We start from the raw sequence: 16229 nt of genomic DNA on the forward strand, positions 1-16229 counted from the left end.
TCTCTCTCTCTCTCTCTCTCTCTCTCTCTCTCTCTCTCTCTCTGCTCTTCCTCTCTCTGCTCTTCCTCTCTCTGCTCTTCCTCTCTCTGCCTCTCTCTCTGCCTCTGCCTCTCTCTCACTGGAGTTCCATGGCCGTTGCAAGCGTATTGATTATTTCAAATACTGATTATCTAAAATGCCTTCTGCTACTGTAGGCATTGGATTTATTTTGGCTTAATTATTTATGGGCCAGGGCTTGCAGTAAGTATTACCGCTATAAGATCATGAAGGATTACATAGTTAATATTCAGCACTGTATTTTTATTTATGTACACTCTAAGCTGCACTGTATTACTGTTGGCAGCCTCTCTAAGTGGTCTCTCTCTCTCTCTCTCTCTCTCACACGCTCTCTGCTGCTCTTCCTCTCTCTCTCTTTTTTTGTGTTTATAGAGGGAGTTAAACTCAGTAGCGTCTGAGCTGGCAGGGCGACAGGAAGAGAGCGAGCACTCACACAAGCACCTGGTGGCGCTGAGCCGGGAGTTCAAGAGAAATGTCTCAGAGGTTAGTGCCCCCTACCCCCTACCTCCTACACCCTGCCTCCTTCCTACCCACTACACCCTGCCTCCTCCCTACCCACTACACCCTGCCTCCTCCCTACCCACTACACCCTGCCTCCTCCCTACACCCTGCCTCCTCCCTACACCCTGCCTCCTCCCTACACCCTGCCTCCTCCCTACACCCTGCCTCCTCCCTACCCACTGCCTCCTCCCTACCTCCCTACACCCTGCCTCCTCCCTATACCCTGCCTCCTCCCTACCCACTACACCCTGCCTCCTCCCTACCTCCCTACACCCTGCCTCCTCCCTACAACCTGCCTCCTCCCTACACCCTGCCTCCTCCCTACACCCTGCCTCCTCCCTACACCCTGCCTCCTCCCTACACCCTGCCTCCTCCCCACCCCCTACACCCTGCCTCCTCCCTACACCCTGCCTCCTCCCTACACCCTAACTCCTCCCTACCTCCTAACCCTTGCCTCCTCCCTACCCCCTACACCCTGGCTCCTCCCTACCTCCTACACCCTGCCTCCTACACCCTGCCTCCTCCCTACCTCCTACACCCTGCCTCCTCCCTACACCCTGCCTCCTCCCTACACCCTGCCTCCTCCCTACACCCTAACTCCTCCCTACCTCCTAACCCTTGCCTCCTCCCTACCCACTACACCCTGCCTCCTCCCTACCCCCTACACCCTGTCTCCTCCTTAAACCCTGCCTCCTCCCTACCCACTACCCCCTGCCTCCTCCCTACACCCTGCCTCCTCCCTACACCCTAACTCCTCCCTACCTCCTAACCCTTGCCTCCTCCCTACCCACTACACCCTGCCTCCTCCCTACACCCTGCCTCCTCCCTACACCCTGCCTCCTCCCTACACCCTAACTCCTCCCTACCCACTACACCCTGCCTCCTCCCTACCCACTACACCCTGCCTCCTCCCTACCCCCTACACCCTGCCTCCTCCTACACCCTGCCTCCTCCCTATACCCTGCCTCCTCCCTACCTCCTACCCCCTGCCTCCTCCCTACCCACTACACCCTGCCTCCTCCCTACACCCTGCCTCCTCCCTACACCCTGCCTCCTCCCTACACCCTGCCTCCTCCCTACACCCTGCCTCCTCCCTACCCACTGCCTCCTCCCTACCCACTACACCCAGCCTCCTCCCTACCTCCCTACACCCTGCCTCCTCCCTATACCCTGCCTCCTCCCTACCCACTACACCCTGCCTCCTCCCTACCTCCCTACACCCTGCCTCCTCCCTACAACCTGCCTCCTCCCTACACCCTGCCTCCTCCCTACACCCTGCCTCCTCCCTACACCCTGCCTCCTCCCCACCCCCTACACCCTGCCTCCTCCCTACACCCTGCCTCCTCCCTACCTCCTACCCCTTGCCTCTTCCCTACCCCCTACCCCTTGCCTCCTCCCTACCCGCCACCCCTTGCCTCCTCCCTACCCACTACACCCTGCCTCCTCCCTACACTCTACACCCTGCCTCCTCCCTACCCCCTGCCTCCTCCCTACGCCCTGCCTCCTCCCTACCTCCTACACCCTGCCTCCTCCCTACCCCCTACCCCTTGCCTCCTCCCTACCCCCTACCCCCTGCCTCCTCCCTACACTCTACACCCTGCCTCCTCACTACCCCCTGCCTCCTCACTACCCCCTGCCTCCTCACTACCCCCTGCCCCCTGCCTCCTCCCTACCCCCTGCCTCCTCCCTACCCCCTGCCTCCTCCCTACCTTCTACCCCCTGCCACCTCCCTACCCCCTACACCCTGCCTCCTCCCTACCCCCTGCCTCCTCCCTACCTCCTACCCCTTGCCTCCTCCCTACCCCCTACACCCTGGCTCCTCCCTACCCCCTACACCCTGGCTCCTCCCTACCTCCTACACCCTGCCTCCTCCCTACCTCCTACACCCTGCCTCCTCCCTACACCCTGCCTCCTCCCTACACCCTGCCTCCTCCCTACACCCTAACTCCTCCCTACCTCCTAACCCTTGCCTCCTCCCTACCCACTACACCCTGCCTCCTCCCTACCCCCTACACCCTGCCTCCTCCTTAAACCCTGCCTCCTCCCTACCCACTACCCCCTGCCTCCTCCCTACACCCTGCCTCCTCCCTACACCCTAACTCCTCCCTACCTCCTAACCCTTGCCTCCTCCCTACCCCCTACACCCTGCCTCCTCCCTACACCCTGCCTCCTCCCTACCTCCTACCCCTTGCCTCTTCCCTACCCCCTACCCCTTGCCTCCTCCCTACCCGCCACCCCTTGCCTCCTCCCTACCCACTACACCCTGCCTCCTCCCTACACTCTACACCCTGCCTCCTCCCTACCCCCTGCCTCCTCCCTACGCCCTGCCTCCTCCCTACCTCCTACACCCTGCCTCCTCCCTACCCCCTACCCCTTGCCTCCTCCCTACCCCCTACCCCCTGCCTCCTCCCTACACTCTACACCCTGCCTCCTCACTACCCCCTGCCTCCTCACTACCCCCTGCCTCCTCACTACCCCCTGCCCCCTGCCTCCTCCCTACCCCCTGCCTCCTCCCTACCCCCTGCCTCCTCCCTACCTTCTACCCCCTGCCACCTCCCTACCCCCTACACCCTGCCTCCTCCCTACCCCCTGCCTCCTCCCTACCTCCTACCCCTTGCCTCCTCCCTACCCCCTACACCCTGGCTCCTCCCTACCCCCTACACCCTGGCTCCTCCCTACCTCCTACACCCTGCCTCCTCCCTACCTCCTACACCCTGCCTCCTCCCTACACCCTGCCTCCTCCCTACACCCTGCCTCCTCCCTACACCCTAACTCCTCCCTACCTCCTAACCCTTGCCTCCTCCCTACCCACTACACCCTGCCTCCTCCCTACCCCCTACACCCTGCCTCCTCCTTAAACCCTGCCTCCTCCCTACCCACTACCCCCTGCCTCCTCCCTACACCCTGCCTCCTCCCTACACCCTAACTCCTCCCTACCTCCTAACCCTTGCCTCCTCCCTACCCACTACACCCTGCCTCCTCCCTACACCCTGCCTCCTCCCTACACCCTAACTCCTCCCTACCTCCTAACCCTTGCCTCCTCCCTACCCACTACACCCTGCCTCCTCCCTACCTCCTACACCCTGCCTCCTCCTTAAACACTTCCTTCTCCCACCCACTACACCCTGCCTCCTCCCTGCCTCCTCCCTAACTCCTACACCCTGCCTCCTCCCTGCCTCCTACCCCCTGCCTCCTCCCTACCTCCTACCCCCTGCCTCCTCCCTACCTCATACCCCCTTCCTCCTCCCTACCCCCTGCCTCCTCCCTACCTCATACCCCCTGCCTCCTCCCTACCCCCTGCCTCCTCCCTACCCCCTGCCTCCTCCCTACCTCCTATCCCTTGCCTCCTCCCTACCTCCTACCCCTTGCCTCCTCCCTAACATTTAAATTAAAATATGTGGTTTATAGTTAGGTGTTGTTTAAGGCCAGTGTATCTGCAGTACCACTAGGGTCACAGCCAGGGTTCCTAGGATCTCCCAGAGTCAGACTGCAGAGCCCCTATCCCTGGTTGAGAGTGTGGAGAGTATGCTGTAATCTTGTCAGTATAATACAGGTGCAGATGGCAGGATCAGGTTGTCCACACAGGCAGCCCAGTCCCTCTACCTGGCGCTCACTGAAAGCCAGGAGGAAGGGAGAAGCTGGAGTCTGAGCTAATACAAGCAGGAAATCCCCACTTACACTCCCCACTTTTAACCCCCCCTTCCTCCTCCACCTCCCTCCCTCGCAAATCAATCCAAACCAGGGACGTTGCTTCTTCTGCTGAAATTTGGCTAAAGAAAAATACATCTGGGATCAAACAGCATTTGACAGTCTTCCTCATCTTAAAGTTGTCCATAACAAGTTAGTATATTCAATACTATTGAGACAAATTATAATACAAGGTGCAGTAGAAGTCTTCCCCTGTTCTCAACAGGGCAATTGGTCCCTAGTTAGATGGAGCTTCTACTGTCTCAAAAATGGTAAACCTTGGTTCTGTTTATCTGTATTCAGGAAGTGCGGGAGATGGTGGCTCCTGTCCTCAAGAGTTTTCAAGCCCAGGTGAGTTGACATCTCCTTGCCTATGTTTTGCCAGTGGGGCTTTGACATGATTTACAGACACTTTACCAATTACATTCTGACACAAAGCACTGTAAGGATGGATGATAGGGTAGCAGGGAAAGACATTCATGGCCAAGTGTAAGGAGGACCCAGTTTTCATGTTATGCTTATTGACTGATGCCTTTTCTGTCAAAGTGGAGTAGGTGCCATTAGATGATCAGATACTGTATCTGATTGCTCATATTATCTTGGCTGAGACAAGCCCTCATTTCCTGTTGGGATTGTGCATTCTTAGTGCCCTCTCTGACGCTGCCATATTGAAAAAGTCATCTGATACCTAACAAGGCTCTGCTCTAGCCATTAAACCAAGGTCATAAATCACATTTGTGAGCTGCGTTATGGTACACAAAGTAGAGGCATATTGAAATGATACTGCAAATAATGTTTCCAGTCTCCCTCTCTCTCCTCAACTCACCATTTTGAAAGGTAACCTGAAAGCTGGATTACTAAATATGATAACTCCATGGATTGTTTGGTTCTCATTTATTATCATAGTCTACTTGTTTAAAAAAAAGTTTTGTAAATAGCTAGGCCAAAGCAGCAGTCTGTTTTGGCTGGAGTTATTGTATTCAATGCTGCTGCTATGTAAGGTTGATGTCAAGGCCAATTGAATGGCTGTGACCTCAAAGGCACAGACACAAAAATATCAAAAGGGCCCTGCCATATCTTTGTTGTGCAAACATGCAGTAAAAATATTTGAAAGTATTACGAAAGTACTTTTTTGGGGTATCTGTACTTTACTATTTATATTTTTGACAAGTTACTTTTACTTCACTACATTCCTAAAGAAAATGATGTACTTTTTACTCCATACATTTTCCCTGACACCCAAAATTCACACACTTGTCAAGAGAACATCTCTGGTCATCCCTACTGCCTCTGATCTGGCGGACTCACTAAACAATGTGAGTGTGGGAGTGCCCCTCACTATCGGTACATTTAAACAACAAGAAAACGGTGCTGTCTGGTTTGCTTAATATAAGGAATTTTAAATGATTTTACTTTTAATACTTAAGTATATTTTAGCAATTACATTTACTTTTGATACTTAAGTATATTCTAAACCAGATAATTTTAGACTTACTCAAGTAGGATTTTATTGGGTGACTTTTACTTGAGTCATTTTCTTTTAAGCTATCTTTACTTTTACTCAAGTAAGACAATTTAGTACTTTTTCTACCACTGCAAACATTAACCTAGGGGATTCATTTGAGCACTATTGATGTTTGACAACAGGGAATATAGATGTTTAGAAAGTAAATAAAGTAGATGACTGATAATTAAATATAATATTAAAGTTTTCTCCAGAGGTATCGGTCTTGAAGGATGCAAGGTCTTCACTGTTACTTTGGATCTCTCTTATCAAACTTCCATATGTATAGAACACAGATTTGAAAAGTAAAATATACTAATGTACATACAATCAATCTCACTATGCATAATCATAAATGAATGAAACCCCTTGTGTTTTCTGGTACATTTTGACCTTCCTGCTTAATGTCAAACAGCTGGCGGAGGCTTGTGAACTTTACCCACAGTAGTCAGCCAGGCCTTAGAGTAAAGCTGTGGGAGTTATACCTGCTGCTTCAGGGGTGAAATACAGTAAGGAGGAGGTGTAGTTGCAGGAGCTTGTTTGGCTGTGTGTTTTGGGATACACTAAAACTCCCCTACAGCTGTACCGTAAAGGTGGAGTTTGAGCCAGAAGTGTGTGTGTGTGTGTGTGTGTGTGTGTGTCTATAAGAGGCACACAGACAAACACACCCTGAGGCTCGGAGGAATCCCTCTTGGTATTTGGATCCTCATCATGCCACTTTTAAAAGAGAAGTCTCTGCCTTTGAAGTGTTTGCGACATGACAGGTTCTCTTTCTTTTCTGTTTCATTTCAATGTACCCCTCCCACTTTTTCTCTCTTCCCTCGTCCGATCCTGGCTTCTAATTATCGCTAACCAGGCGACTGATTAGAAACACGTCGACAACGACCTAGTTTCTACAGCGCTGAAGTACCACAACGGGTTAATCCCAGAGCTGGTGGCTGTCATTGGTCGCGTCCCTCCTTCTTCTTCTCCTTCTTTTTCATTCCTCTTCTCTTTCCTTCCCTGGAAGTTTGCTAATGAGGTCCCGTCAGAGCTGGGGAGAGGTGTTAATTTGGCCTTGTGAAGTGGGAAGGAGATTAAGGACAGTGAGGAGTTTACAGCTTAAAATACACCGCTGTCCTTATTAATCCACTGGGCCCTGGGAGACCAGCGTTTTTGGTTTTATAATGAACACTGTCTTATAATGAAGGTAATTTTAATAAAATGTACTGCAGAGACAGATGAGATGGTACGTGTCTCCATGGTCTCCGGCACACCTTTGGGGCTGGGGGATATGACAGTTATTTCTCAAATAACCGATGGCAGGAGAGAGAGGCCTTTTGGACTGAGCCTCTCTGCTCCACACGCTGTTCACACAACCTTCCACTGTTCACACAACTTTCCACTGTTCACACAACTTTCACACAACCTTCCTCTGTTCACACAACTTTCACACAACCTTCCACTGTTCGCACAACTTTCACACAACCTTCCACTGTTCGCACAACTTTCACACAACCTTCCACTGTTCGCACAACTTTCACACAACCTTCCGTTGCAATCTGACTATATGGTATTGTAGACTCCACCAAGGATCCAAGAGGCAATTTATACCTCTCTCTCATTCTAGAGTGTAAATCCCCCTGAGGTCTCATATTCTCAACAAAAAACTGTGACGGAATTCTGGAATCTGTTGGCTGTGGATTCCTGTGTGGCTAGATTAATCTTCATACAGCTAGATACTATAGATGCCAGATATTGTAGATACTGGCTCTGTATTGGGATGTCAGGCCAAAATGAACCAGTCATCTAATTTTCCCCCTCTTCTCTTGATGTCGTTCAGCAGCCTACTCAGAAAAAGAAAACAGCAGCCCGGGCTCCTAATTACGGAAACTTGCTTTACAATGATAATCCGAGGAGTAATTTAGCGTGCACAATGAGAGTTGTGGTGCTTGAGTTGCGCAGATGGAGAATCTGATAAATAGTTTGTAACGTGTAATTAGCGGCTCTGCCGGTTACATGCCATTAACCCCTCGAGCTCGGGAATCATTATTGGCCCTCATTATCAGCCAGAAAGGTACAATGGAGCTGACTAGACATCCAAACCATCAAACAGCTTTTAACACACTGCTGACTGGGGGTTGGGGTTGGATGGTGGACACCTGTCTTTGATTCTATCTGTGCCATCTCTTTCCCTGAGGTTGTGGTGATGTTATTCATACTCTAGTAGTAAATTAAATGTACAGAAAGGAGATAATTATACATCTCTTTAAGTCAATAGCAGATACACTGCCGGAAAAACGTTTTTGCCCCTTTTCTGATTTTCTCTATTTTTGCATATTTTTGATACTAAATGTTATCAGATCGTCATCCAAAACCTAGTATTAAATAAAGGGAACCTGAGTTTTTATTTAATTAATTAACAAAGTTACGCAACACCCAATTCCCCTGTGTGAGAAAGTACTTGCTCCCTTACATTCAATAACCTGTTGTGCCAAAATTGGCTGCAATGACTGCAACCAAATGCTTCCTATAGTTGTTGATCAGTCTCTCACATAGCTGTGGAGGAATTTTGGCCCACTCTTGCATGCAGAACTGATTTAACTCAGCAACATTAATGGCTTTTCAAGCATGAACTGCTCGTTTCAAGTCCTGCCACAACATCTCAATTGGTATTATTAGGTCTGGACTTTGACGAGACCATTCCAAAACTTTACATTTGTTGCTTTGTAGCCATTTTGATTTTTAGCCATGTAGACTTGATTGTGTGTTTTGGATTATTGTCTTGCTGCATGACCCAGCTGTCAGCTCACAGACAGATAATTCTACCGGAGAAGGGCAGGCTATCTGATACAGAGCAGAATTCATGAATCCTTCTATTAAGGCATGTCGTCCAGGTCCTGAGGCAGCAAAGCAACCTCAAACCATCACACTACTAATGTTATCACCATGCTTGACCGTTGGTATGAGGTTCTTACTGTGGAATCCAGTGTTTGCGACCCATGTCATCCAAAAAGTTGACTCAAGTTTGCCCAGCACCTGGAAGCACATCAAGACTCTTGGAAGAATGTTATATGGACAGATGATTCAAAAGTATAACTTTTTGGATGACATGGGTCCCATTTATGCCTGGCGAAGACCAAACCCTGCATTCCACAGTAAGAAAATCAGTGTGCAAATGGTGTGCCCACCATTTTGCCTCATGCAGCATGACACATCTCCTACAAATAGAATTGATGAGGCTGTTGATTGTGGCTTGTGGAATGTTGTCCCACTCCTCTTCAATGGCTATGCAAAGTTTCTGGATATTGGCGGGAACCGGAACACGCTGTCGGACACGTCGATCCAGAGCATCCCAAACATGCTCAATGGGTGACATGTCTGAGTATGCAGGCCATGGAAGAACTGGGACATGTTCAGCTTCCAGGAATTGTGTACAGGTCCTTGCGACATGGGGCCGTGCATTATCATGCTGAAACATGAGGTGATGACGGCAGATGAATGGCACGACAATGGGCATCAGGATCTCGTCGTGGTCGGTTTTTGTGCGTATGGAAAAATGTGGGGATCTTTTATTTTCGGCTCACAAAACGTGGGACCAACACTACATGTTAAGTTTATATTTTTGTTCAGTGTAGATGTGGTTTTAAATCAAGCTCCATTAATAATCATGCTATGTATGTACATTTCAATGCTTTCCAATCACGGTAGACTTCGGAAGTACTGAATGTATCAGCTGATATGAAACTAATGTCTTGCAGAGACACCAGTCTATCAGTCCCCTGTTGCAGACCTGCCCATGAACCCTGAGCCCAGAGCCTGAACCCATACAGAGCAGAGCGGGCAGCATTGCCGCTAGCTAGGTAGACACACAGTCTTTGATCATCCATCGAGAGGACACCAGTCCTTCCTGTTTTTGATTAATTCTTGAAGGAAATTATAATTTGTCTTGAAGGTCTAAATATGTTATGAATAGTGGAATGAATCAAAGAGTAAAGAATGATGGTTCATTATGGCACTGTGATAAAAGGTGGTGTGTGTTATGACACTGGTTTCCTCCTTGTCATTACGAGAGGCTTCATAATTACTTTTCTACACAAAAAAGCTCCTGGCTGTCCTGCCGGTGGCAAGAGCGCCGCGGCGGTGAGTCTAACGGTCATAAAGCTTTTCCTTGTCTAATTGTCAGTGGGGCCCTATGGCACTTTCATAGATGAGGGACTGTGCCGTTTGTGAAATACAGTGGTGATGCTCCCGCTTTAACGACTCAATGAAGACAGATCTTCATTATGGACTAAATTGGTTGGTTATTAGGTGCATATAGGCTGATCAGATGGGTATCATGGGTCGGTGGGTTTGGATTGGTTCGTAGAGTCCTCATCTCAATGCAGTTGTCTCTAAAGGTGAGGTTTGGAACAGTGGCGAAGCTGTCACTAAGTACAGCACAGCACAATTTGATACCTAGAAACTCCCCTCACTAAAATTCCACATTCACATATCTCCAGAACATCTGCATTAAGATGTGGCTGTGAGATACGAGATATCTCTGGATCTGACTCACTCCAACTCTGTGTTGCTGGATCTATCCCTCTCAACCATGTCTATTGTCATGCCTGTGTGCTGAGCTGCTGAGGTGGTTCTAATGCTGTCTCTGTCTGCTGTCTGTCTCAGGCTCATTGAGCCAGTCAGCCTAGGCCCATACAGGAACTCCAGGCCATTAGGTATGAACAGCACACACCACACCTCCAACCTATTGTTGGGAATATAATGGACTGCAGGGGCCATGTAAACCAGTGACACTCTCTCTCTCCCCCTCTCCCTCTTGCTATCTCTCTCCCCCTCTCTTTCTTTCTCTCTTTCCCTGTCTCCTGGTGTCATCTACATTGGGGAGAGTGTGGGGTTCTCTGCACCAATAGGAGCTCACATTTAAGGCCCCCCACCTGAGGCAGCAATAGTGCTCCCATTAAAGACATACTGTACTGTATTTGTTTTGTCTCTTTGCTTTTTTTATTAACACCATTAGTATAGCTACATTACAGTAGCTGGTAGAGTAAAATAACACGTTATTCAGTCAAATCACATTTATTTACCAGAGGTTCTTGGGTTAGACATAATAACATAATGTCCCTCAGCCCAGTTCATCCATGCAGTCTGTCCTGCGGAACAGTCTTCTCTCTCTGCTGCTGCCTTTGACACTGGTCACAATTAGTGCTGCTGCTCTGCTAATTTGAAGTCCATACACAGAGACAAGGGAGTCGGGACATGTCACAGAAGATTAAACCCAGAGTGAATACACAAAGCTACATGACTGTTCCAGACTTGTCTCATCCTTCTTGACTGATGTTTTGACTGGGTTGTGTTTGGGCTGGAATCCCTCATCCTCCATCAGACTCCCAGCGTTAGTCTCATTACACGTCTCAGGGTTGTGTGTGAGGACGCGTTGGGATGTGGTTGTGTTTCGGTGTGTTTGTTTTCCTGTACTGACTGATGCCCTGTCTGCACATCCCAGTTGGAGACATTCATCATTATGGGAGCGTGTTTAGATATAGGGATGCACACCAGGTAAAGAGAGAGAGGCGTGATGTTATAAATAGGCACTTGCCTCTCTAGCCATGTGGAATTGATGAGTTTTAGCACATTGTGCTCTGTGGTGCTAGGATTCATTTCCACAGTCCTGACAGCACTAACCTCTGAGCCAAGAGACTTCATATCTGAGTAATGCTGCTGTGCAAATGTTAGCCATGTTTGACGACGGTGATGTGCTGCTGTTATTGGGCATCCGACTGCCCATACATCCACTCTCTGTAAACCTCCCACCACCTTAACAGCCACTCCTCAGACTCCTTTACTCACCCCTTGATAAACAGGCAATCTTTGAAAGAACCACAGTAACTCTCTCCTCTCATCTAACAGGCAGTCTCTGAGACGCCTAACTCCAGCCCCAGCTCCAGCTTGAAATGGTCAACTGACTTGTTATGAGACAGGCATTAGGCTCCCCAAGGGATACCAGTCTGAGAGCAAAGCAGAGTAAAGCAGTTGTGTTCTTGGGATGTTCTGACTCCTAGCTGGCTCCCTCTCCGCTGCTGGCAAGTGCACAGTCGAATTAGCCAATAAAAATGTGTGAAATCGGTGGCTCTGTTCCGGCGAGGACATGCCAGGAGAAATAAACGTCAGCACTTGTACAACCAGGAAAACCCCATGTGAGGAAGAAAAGGCAGAACAGGGGAGCTGCTCCGCCAATTCCGCGACGTGATGCTGTGATTTCAGGACCAAAGTCAGTGCTACACAGCCACTGAGCCCAAGACCCAGTCAGTCACAGACGCAGATGCAGTCAGAGACGGAGAGCAAATCTTCTTACAGCTACCACAGATACACAGCTAGAGATCAAACCAGTTGCAGTGTAGTCACATAGAGAACATGGGCTGCTGTCAGAAGACGAGGTCCTCCCATGTAGTGTTGAAGAGATTTTAATTCTGTTTGTCTGTTCCCCTGCAGAAGTCTGTATCCTGTAGTTTTCATTTCACATTATGTTGGGCTGTGAAGTTTAATTTCAGCAGAATCTAAACACACTAATTAAATATCACAACTTTTCTGAAGAAGGCACTCCTAAAGGTACCTGAAATTTTAATTTAGACTTCAAAAGAAGCCAAGACTTTAAAGTAAATCTATTGTTTTTCATTTAGACTTTCTTGTGAAAGCACCGCTGTATGTAGTTTGATTGATCTGGTAATTAAAATATGCAGAGAGGGAAAAATATTAACTGCTTGTTTTAGAAAACAGCCAACACTTTTTCAGCACAGATAATTACATTTCACACATTGATGTTCTTTACACAGCATTCATCGGTCTCATTATTTTTCCATTTTCATCTTTCTGGTGGGAGATCGATAGATTGATAAAATGATGGAGCATATCTTAAATAATGTAAAGGAGAGAAGTTGGGCTCACTTTGCGGCTGGCTAAGTGCTTGAACTTTTATTCTCCTTTCAAATGATGTTTAATATCCCATGAAGGTACTGTAGACTTCACAATGCTACCGTCTTTACTTAACCCCTTGAATTATATTGATTAAGTCATTTATTTTCATTTTTTGCTTTCCCTGTAAAGCAAATGTGGAGTTCTGCTGACACTTGTCAGGGCTAATATATAAAACTATAAAGAAACTGGCAATTCGAAGAAAGACCTGCGTAAATTAGGCCAATTAGTACCTTGGGAACATTTTAGCTAGGAGAGAGAGCAGCTCAAAATGTCCCACAGACTACCGTTGGGTCCTATTGTTTACAATGTGACCTGACAGTTTGGGTCTCTTCAATTTCGGATTAACTACAGTACTAATTAACATGGAAGGAACTCTACTGCAGAGGTAGACAAATGTGCATTAAGAGAAAAGCAACCCATGTATAGTTTTAATTAAAAGTTTTTTTTCCTTCTACATGCTGTCTAATGTGATTCTTACAGATCCATTTGCACTATTCTGATGCTACTTTTTACGATTGCATCTCCCAAACCCGGGTACCACAGAGCTCTTTGCCTTTCCCACAAACAGATATGTGTGTGTTCAACTCCCCACTGTAGCTCCCCTGTGTGTCTCTTCCCTTCATCCCTCGGTTTCATCAGAGAGAAGTAAAGTGGCAATGGTGGCCTGAAGAAGAGCGAGTGAGAGAGAGTGCAAGAGCGTAAAAACACATCTTCAATTAAAGCCGCAACTCTGCATCTCCCTGTGATTCTGCTTCTATTGCCGAGTTCCGTCCCTTTTAATTGGGTCTCCATGGAGTAGTGTGAGTTCCCGCTCCTTCAGCCTGATGGGCCCAGCCTGGAGAGGGGCTGCTGGGACAGCCAAGGGGAACAGCTGCTGATGTCGGGGCCCTGCCACTGACACTGGGAGAGTGATGGAGGACTGGGGGAGTCAGCTGGATCTGGATGGAAAGGGAGGGACACACTGGTACAGGGGGCTTGGCCATGTATCACTCTTTACAGATGGCCTAGGTTATCCACTCTGTCAGAGACACAGAGCTGCATTAAAGCACAATAACTGATTCAGTGTGTGGCGTGAACTGGTGTGCTGTATGCACACTATTCTGTCTTTGTCAATGTCATTTGTGTGCGTACATGGATGTGTGTGTGTGTGTGTGTGTGTGTGTGTGTTGTCTAGCGAGACCCATGAAGAACGGCTGGAGGTGCTGTGAGATTCTGTGATGTCTTTTTTATGATCTCATATTGAGACCAATCTCTGTCCCTTCACCTGAAGGACAGCCAGCTATTCCCCAACTAAATTAGCCAGCATCTGGGAGCAGGCTTCTACAGGCTCCCTTTAATACATGCTTTAGACACACACATGCTCATACACACTCCCTCGTGGGCACATACACATGTGTATTCTCAATCTGCCCTTTCCTTCTCCACTTTTCTTTCATCATTTTCCTTGTTTGTTGTGAAAGATGGGGCGGGAGGGTTGGGGTGTAATTGCAGGCATTGTCTGATGGTGCCCCTGTTGGACGGGGCTGGAGACCCCAGCCTGGTGGAGTGTGTGACTGTGATTTCCACGGACACTGCCTATCAAGCCTGGCCATGGATACCATACTTACTCTGTGTGTGTGTGGTGTTTGCTTCCTGAAGCCATCTCTAGAAGAGTACCGTTACATTTCGCCCATGAGGCTGTGGGCTGGAGGCAAATGTGCATTTCTCTTCCACCAGTCTTCACTAATTAAACTTTTTTTGTAAAGGCTGGTTTTCCATTCATGGAGGATGCTTCCTCTCTTTCTAATGAGGCAGAGCCTGAAATATCAGTTGGGCTAGCTAGCGCTGCAGAACTATGACATCTCGTGTGAAAACCTCCCCAAATCACAGTGGCTGCAGCCGTGCGTCTGGTTGCTTTATTCATACACCGGGTGGAGTTGTCCTACACTCTGAGCATACGGAGGCTTACGTAACCCATGACAGCCAGTAGGAGCTCAGTCAGGAAACTCTGATATAAAGCTTCCTGAAAGGTTGCTTTATTAGATTCAATTCATGATGGATCTCCTGTAGCCTAAACAGTGTATATTTTCATTATGCTCACATGCTTATTAGAAACTCATTTTGAACAATATGATTAACCTTCTATCCTCTGTAGCTCAGTATTCCTCAGTAAGGGCTGATTTCTCCTTATTTTCAGTGTGACACTCATCCCATGTGCTCTCATCCCATGTGCCCAACATTAACCCCAGATCTGAACCACTTTTGACCTGTAACATGAGAGATCAGACAAATAATCTGCTCATTACAGTCATGACACCAAACTCCTGGCAGAGCCCATTTTGTTTTACAGCTTTTAGAACAGTCTTGGCACTGGGGCGCATGGGCTTTAGGCACGCAGGAGGTCCCATTTAGGAGGGAGGGGCGAGCCATGGCCGTTCGGGAGGGAGGGGCGAGCCATGGCCGTTCGGGAGGGAGGGGCGAGCCATGGCCGTTCGGGAGGGAGGGGCGAGCCATGGCCAGCCCTCTCACAGAGAGAGAGAGGGAGTGTGTGTTATTGTGCCCCCCCACCACCAGACTGCTGATTTACGCTGCTGAAATGGACTGCCACAAACTGGGCTCTCAAGCCTCTAAATGATCCTCAGGTCAGCTGCTAAAAGGCTTTATGTACTGATATGACAGTTACTCCAGTTTTTTTGGGAGAATCTTGGCTCACCTCTGAAAGCAGTGCACTATATAACGTTTTCTTTTAAAGTGTCACTCTAACGTTGTAATATTTTGTCATCTAATTTTCTCCAATATATAGTATTGAGAAGCACCCTTAGGGTACATGCACATACACACCTTGTGAATATTGCTATTTGTCCTTACCTGGTTCTAATTATAGTGTATGATGGCACACCTTCACGGAGCCAATAGTGATCTGTCATTGACAGGCCCACAGAGCTCACTGTGAAAGGGAGTGATATCTCTCTGTAAAATATGTATGACATCAAAAAGCCTTAAAGGTTATTACAAATGAATAATGAGTAGTGGAGGGAGAGCCGTAATGTTTAATTTAACATGCACCAATATAGAGCTGGACTGGCTCCCAGCAGTGGTAACTTGCCTGTTGGCCTGGCTGGCCCATACTGCCTGCCTGTTTGTCTGCCTGTCTATTTGTCTGTCTGCTAGGAACATGGGCTCCAACACACACATTCTTAAATGAACATTCATGTTCAGTAGTCTATGAATGATCATACATTTGGTTTCCTTGAATAGACTCGATCTAGGTCTATACTAACAGCATATTTGATACACACAAGCACAGGCTTCAGTAGCATCATCCTCAAATCCTCTGTAGGTTACAAGACAGAGAAAAGCTCTCTCTCTCTCTCTCCCAGTATTTCTCTGAAGTAACTTGAATCATGTCTCTGAACAGCTCACGTTAATGTCTTAAGACACTGTACAAAATTGCCTTGTTTATGCCTGTAATGTAACCTGTCTGTTCCAGTGTCGCTCATTCTCAGTGAAACCGGCGACGGTGGCAGCCGAGTCTGGAGTGAATTTG

The 16229-nt window shown here is 48.3% G+C and overlaps 1 protein-coding gene across 2 annotated transcripts in view; it reads left to right on the top strand.

Moving 5' to 3' along the window:
• Positions 1–16229, top strand: part of LOC110525518 (homeobox protein cut-like 2) — a 116796-nt gene that overhangs the window by 45762 nt on the left and 54805 nt on the right. For both annotated transcript variants that reach the window (XM_036979644.2, XM_036979645.2), the window contains exons 2-3: positions 430–540; positions 4549–4596. In XM_036979644.2, the coding sequence (XP_036835539.2) occupies positions 430–540; positions 4549–4596 (159 nt within the window). The remainder of the gene's footprint in view (positions 1–429; positions 541–4548; positions 4597–16229) is intronic.

Source organism: Oncorhynchus mykiss, chromosome 6, assembly GCF_057628025.1.
Source record: "Oncorhynchus mykiss isolate SJ-2025 chromosome 6, ASM5762802v1, whole genome shotgun sequence".
NCBI classification, from domain to species: domain Eukaryota; kingdom Metazoa; phylum Chordata; class Actinopteri; order Salmoniformes; family Salmonidae; genus Oncorhynchus; species Oncorhynchus mykiss.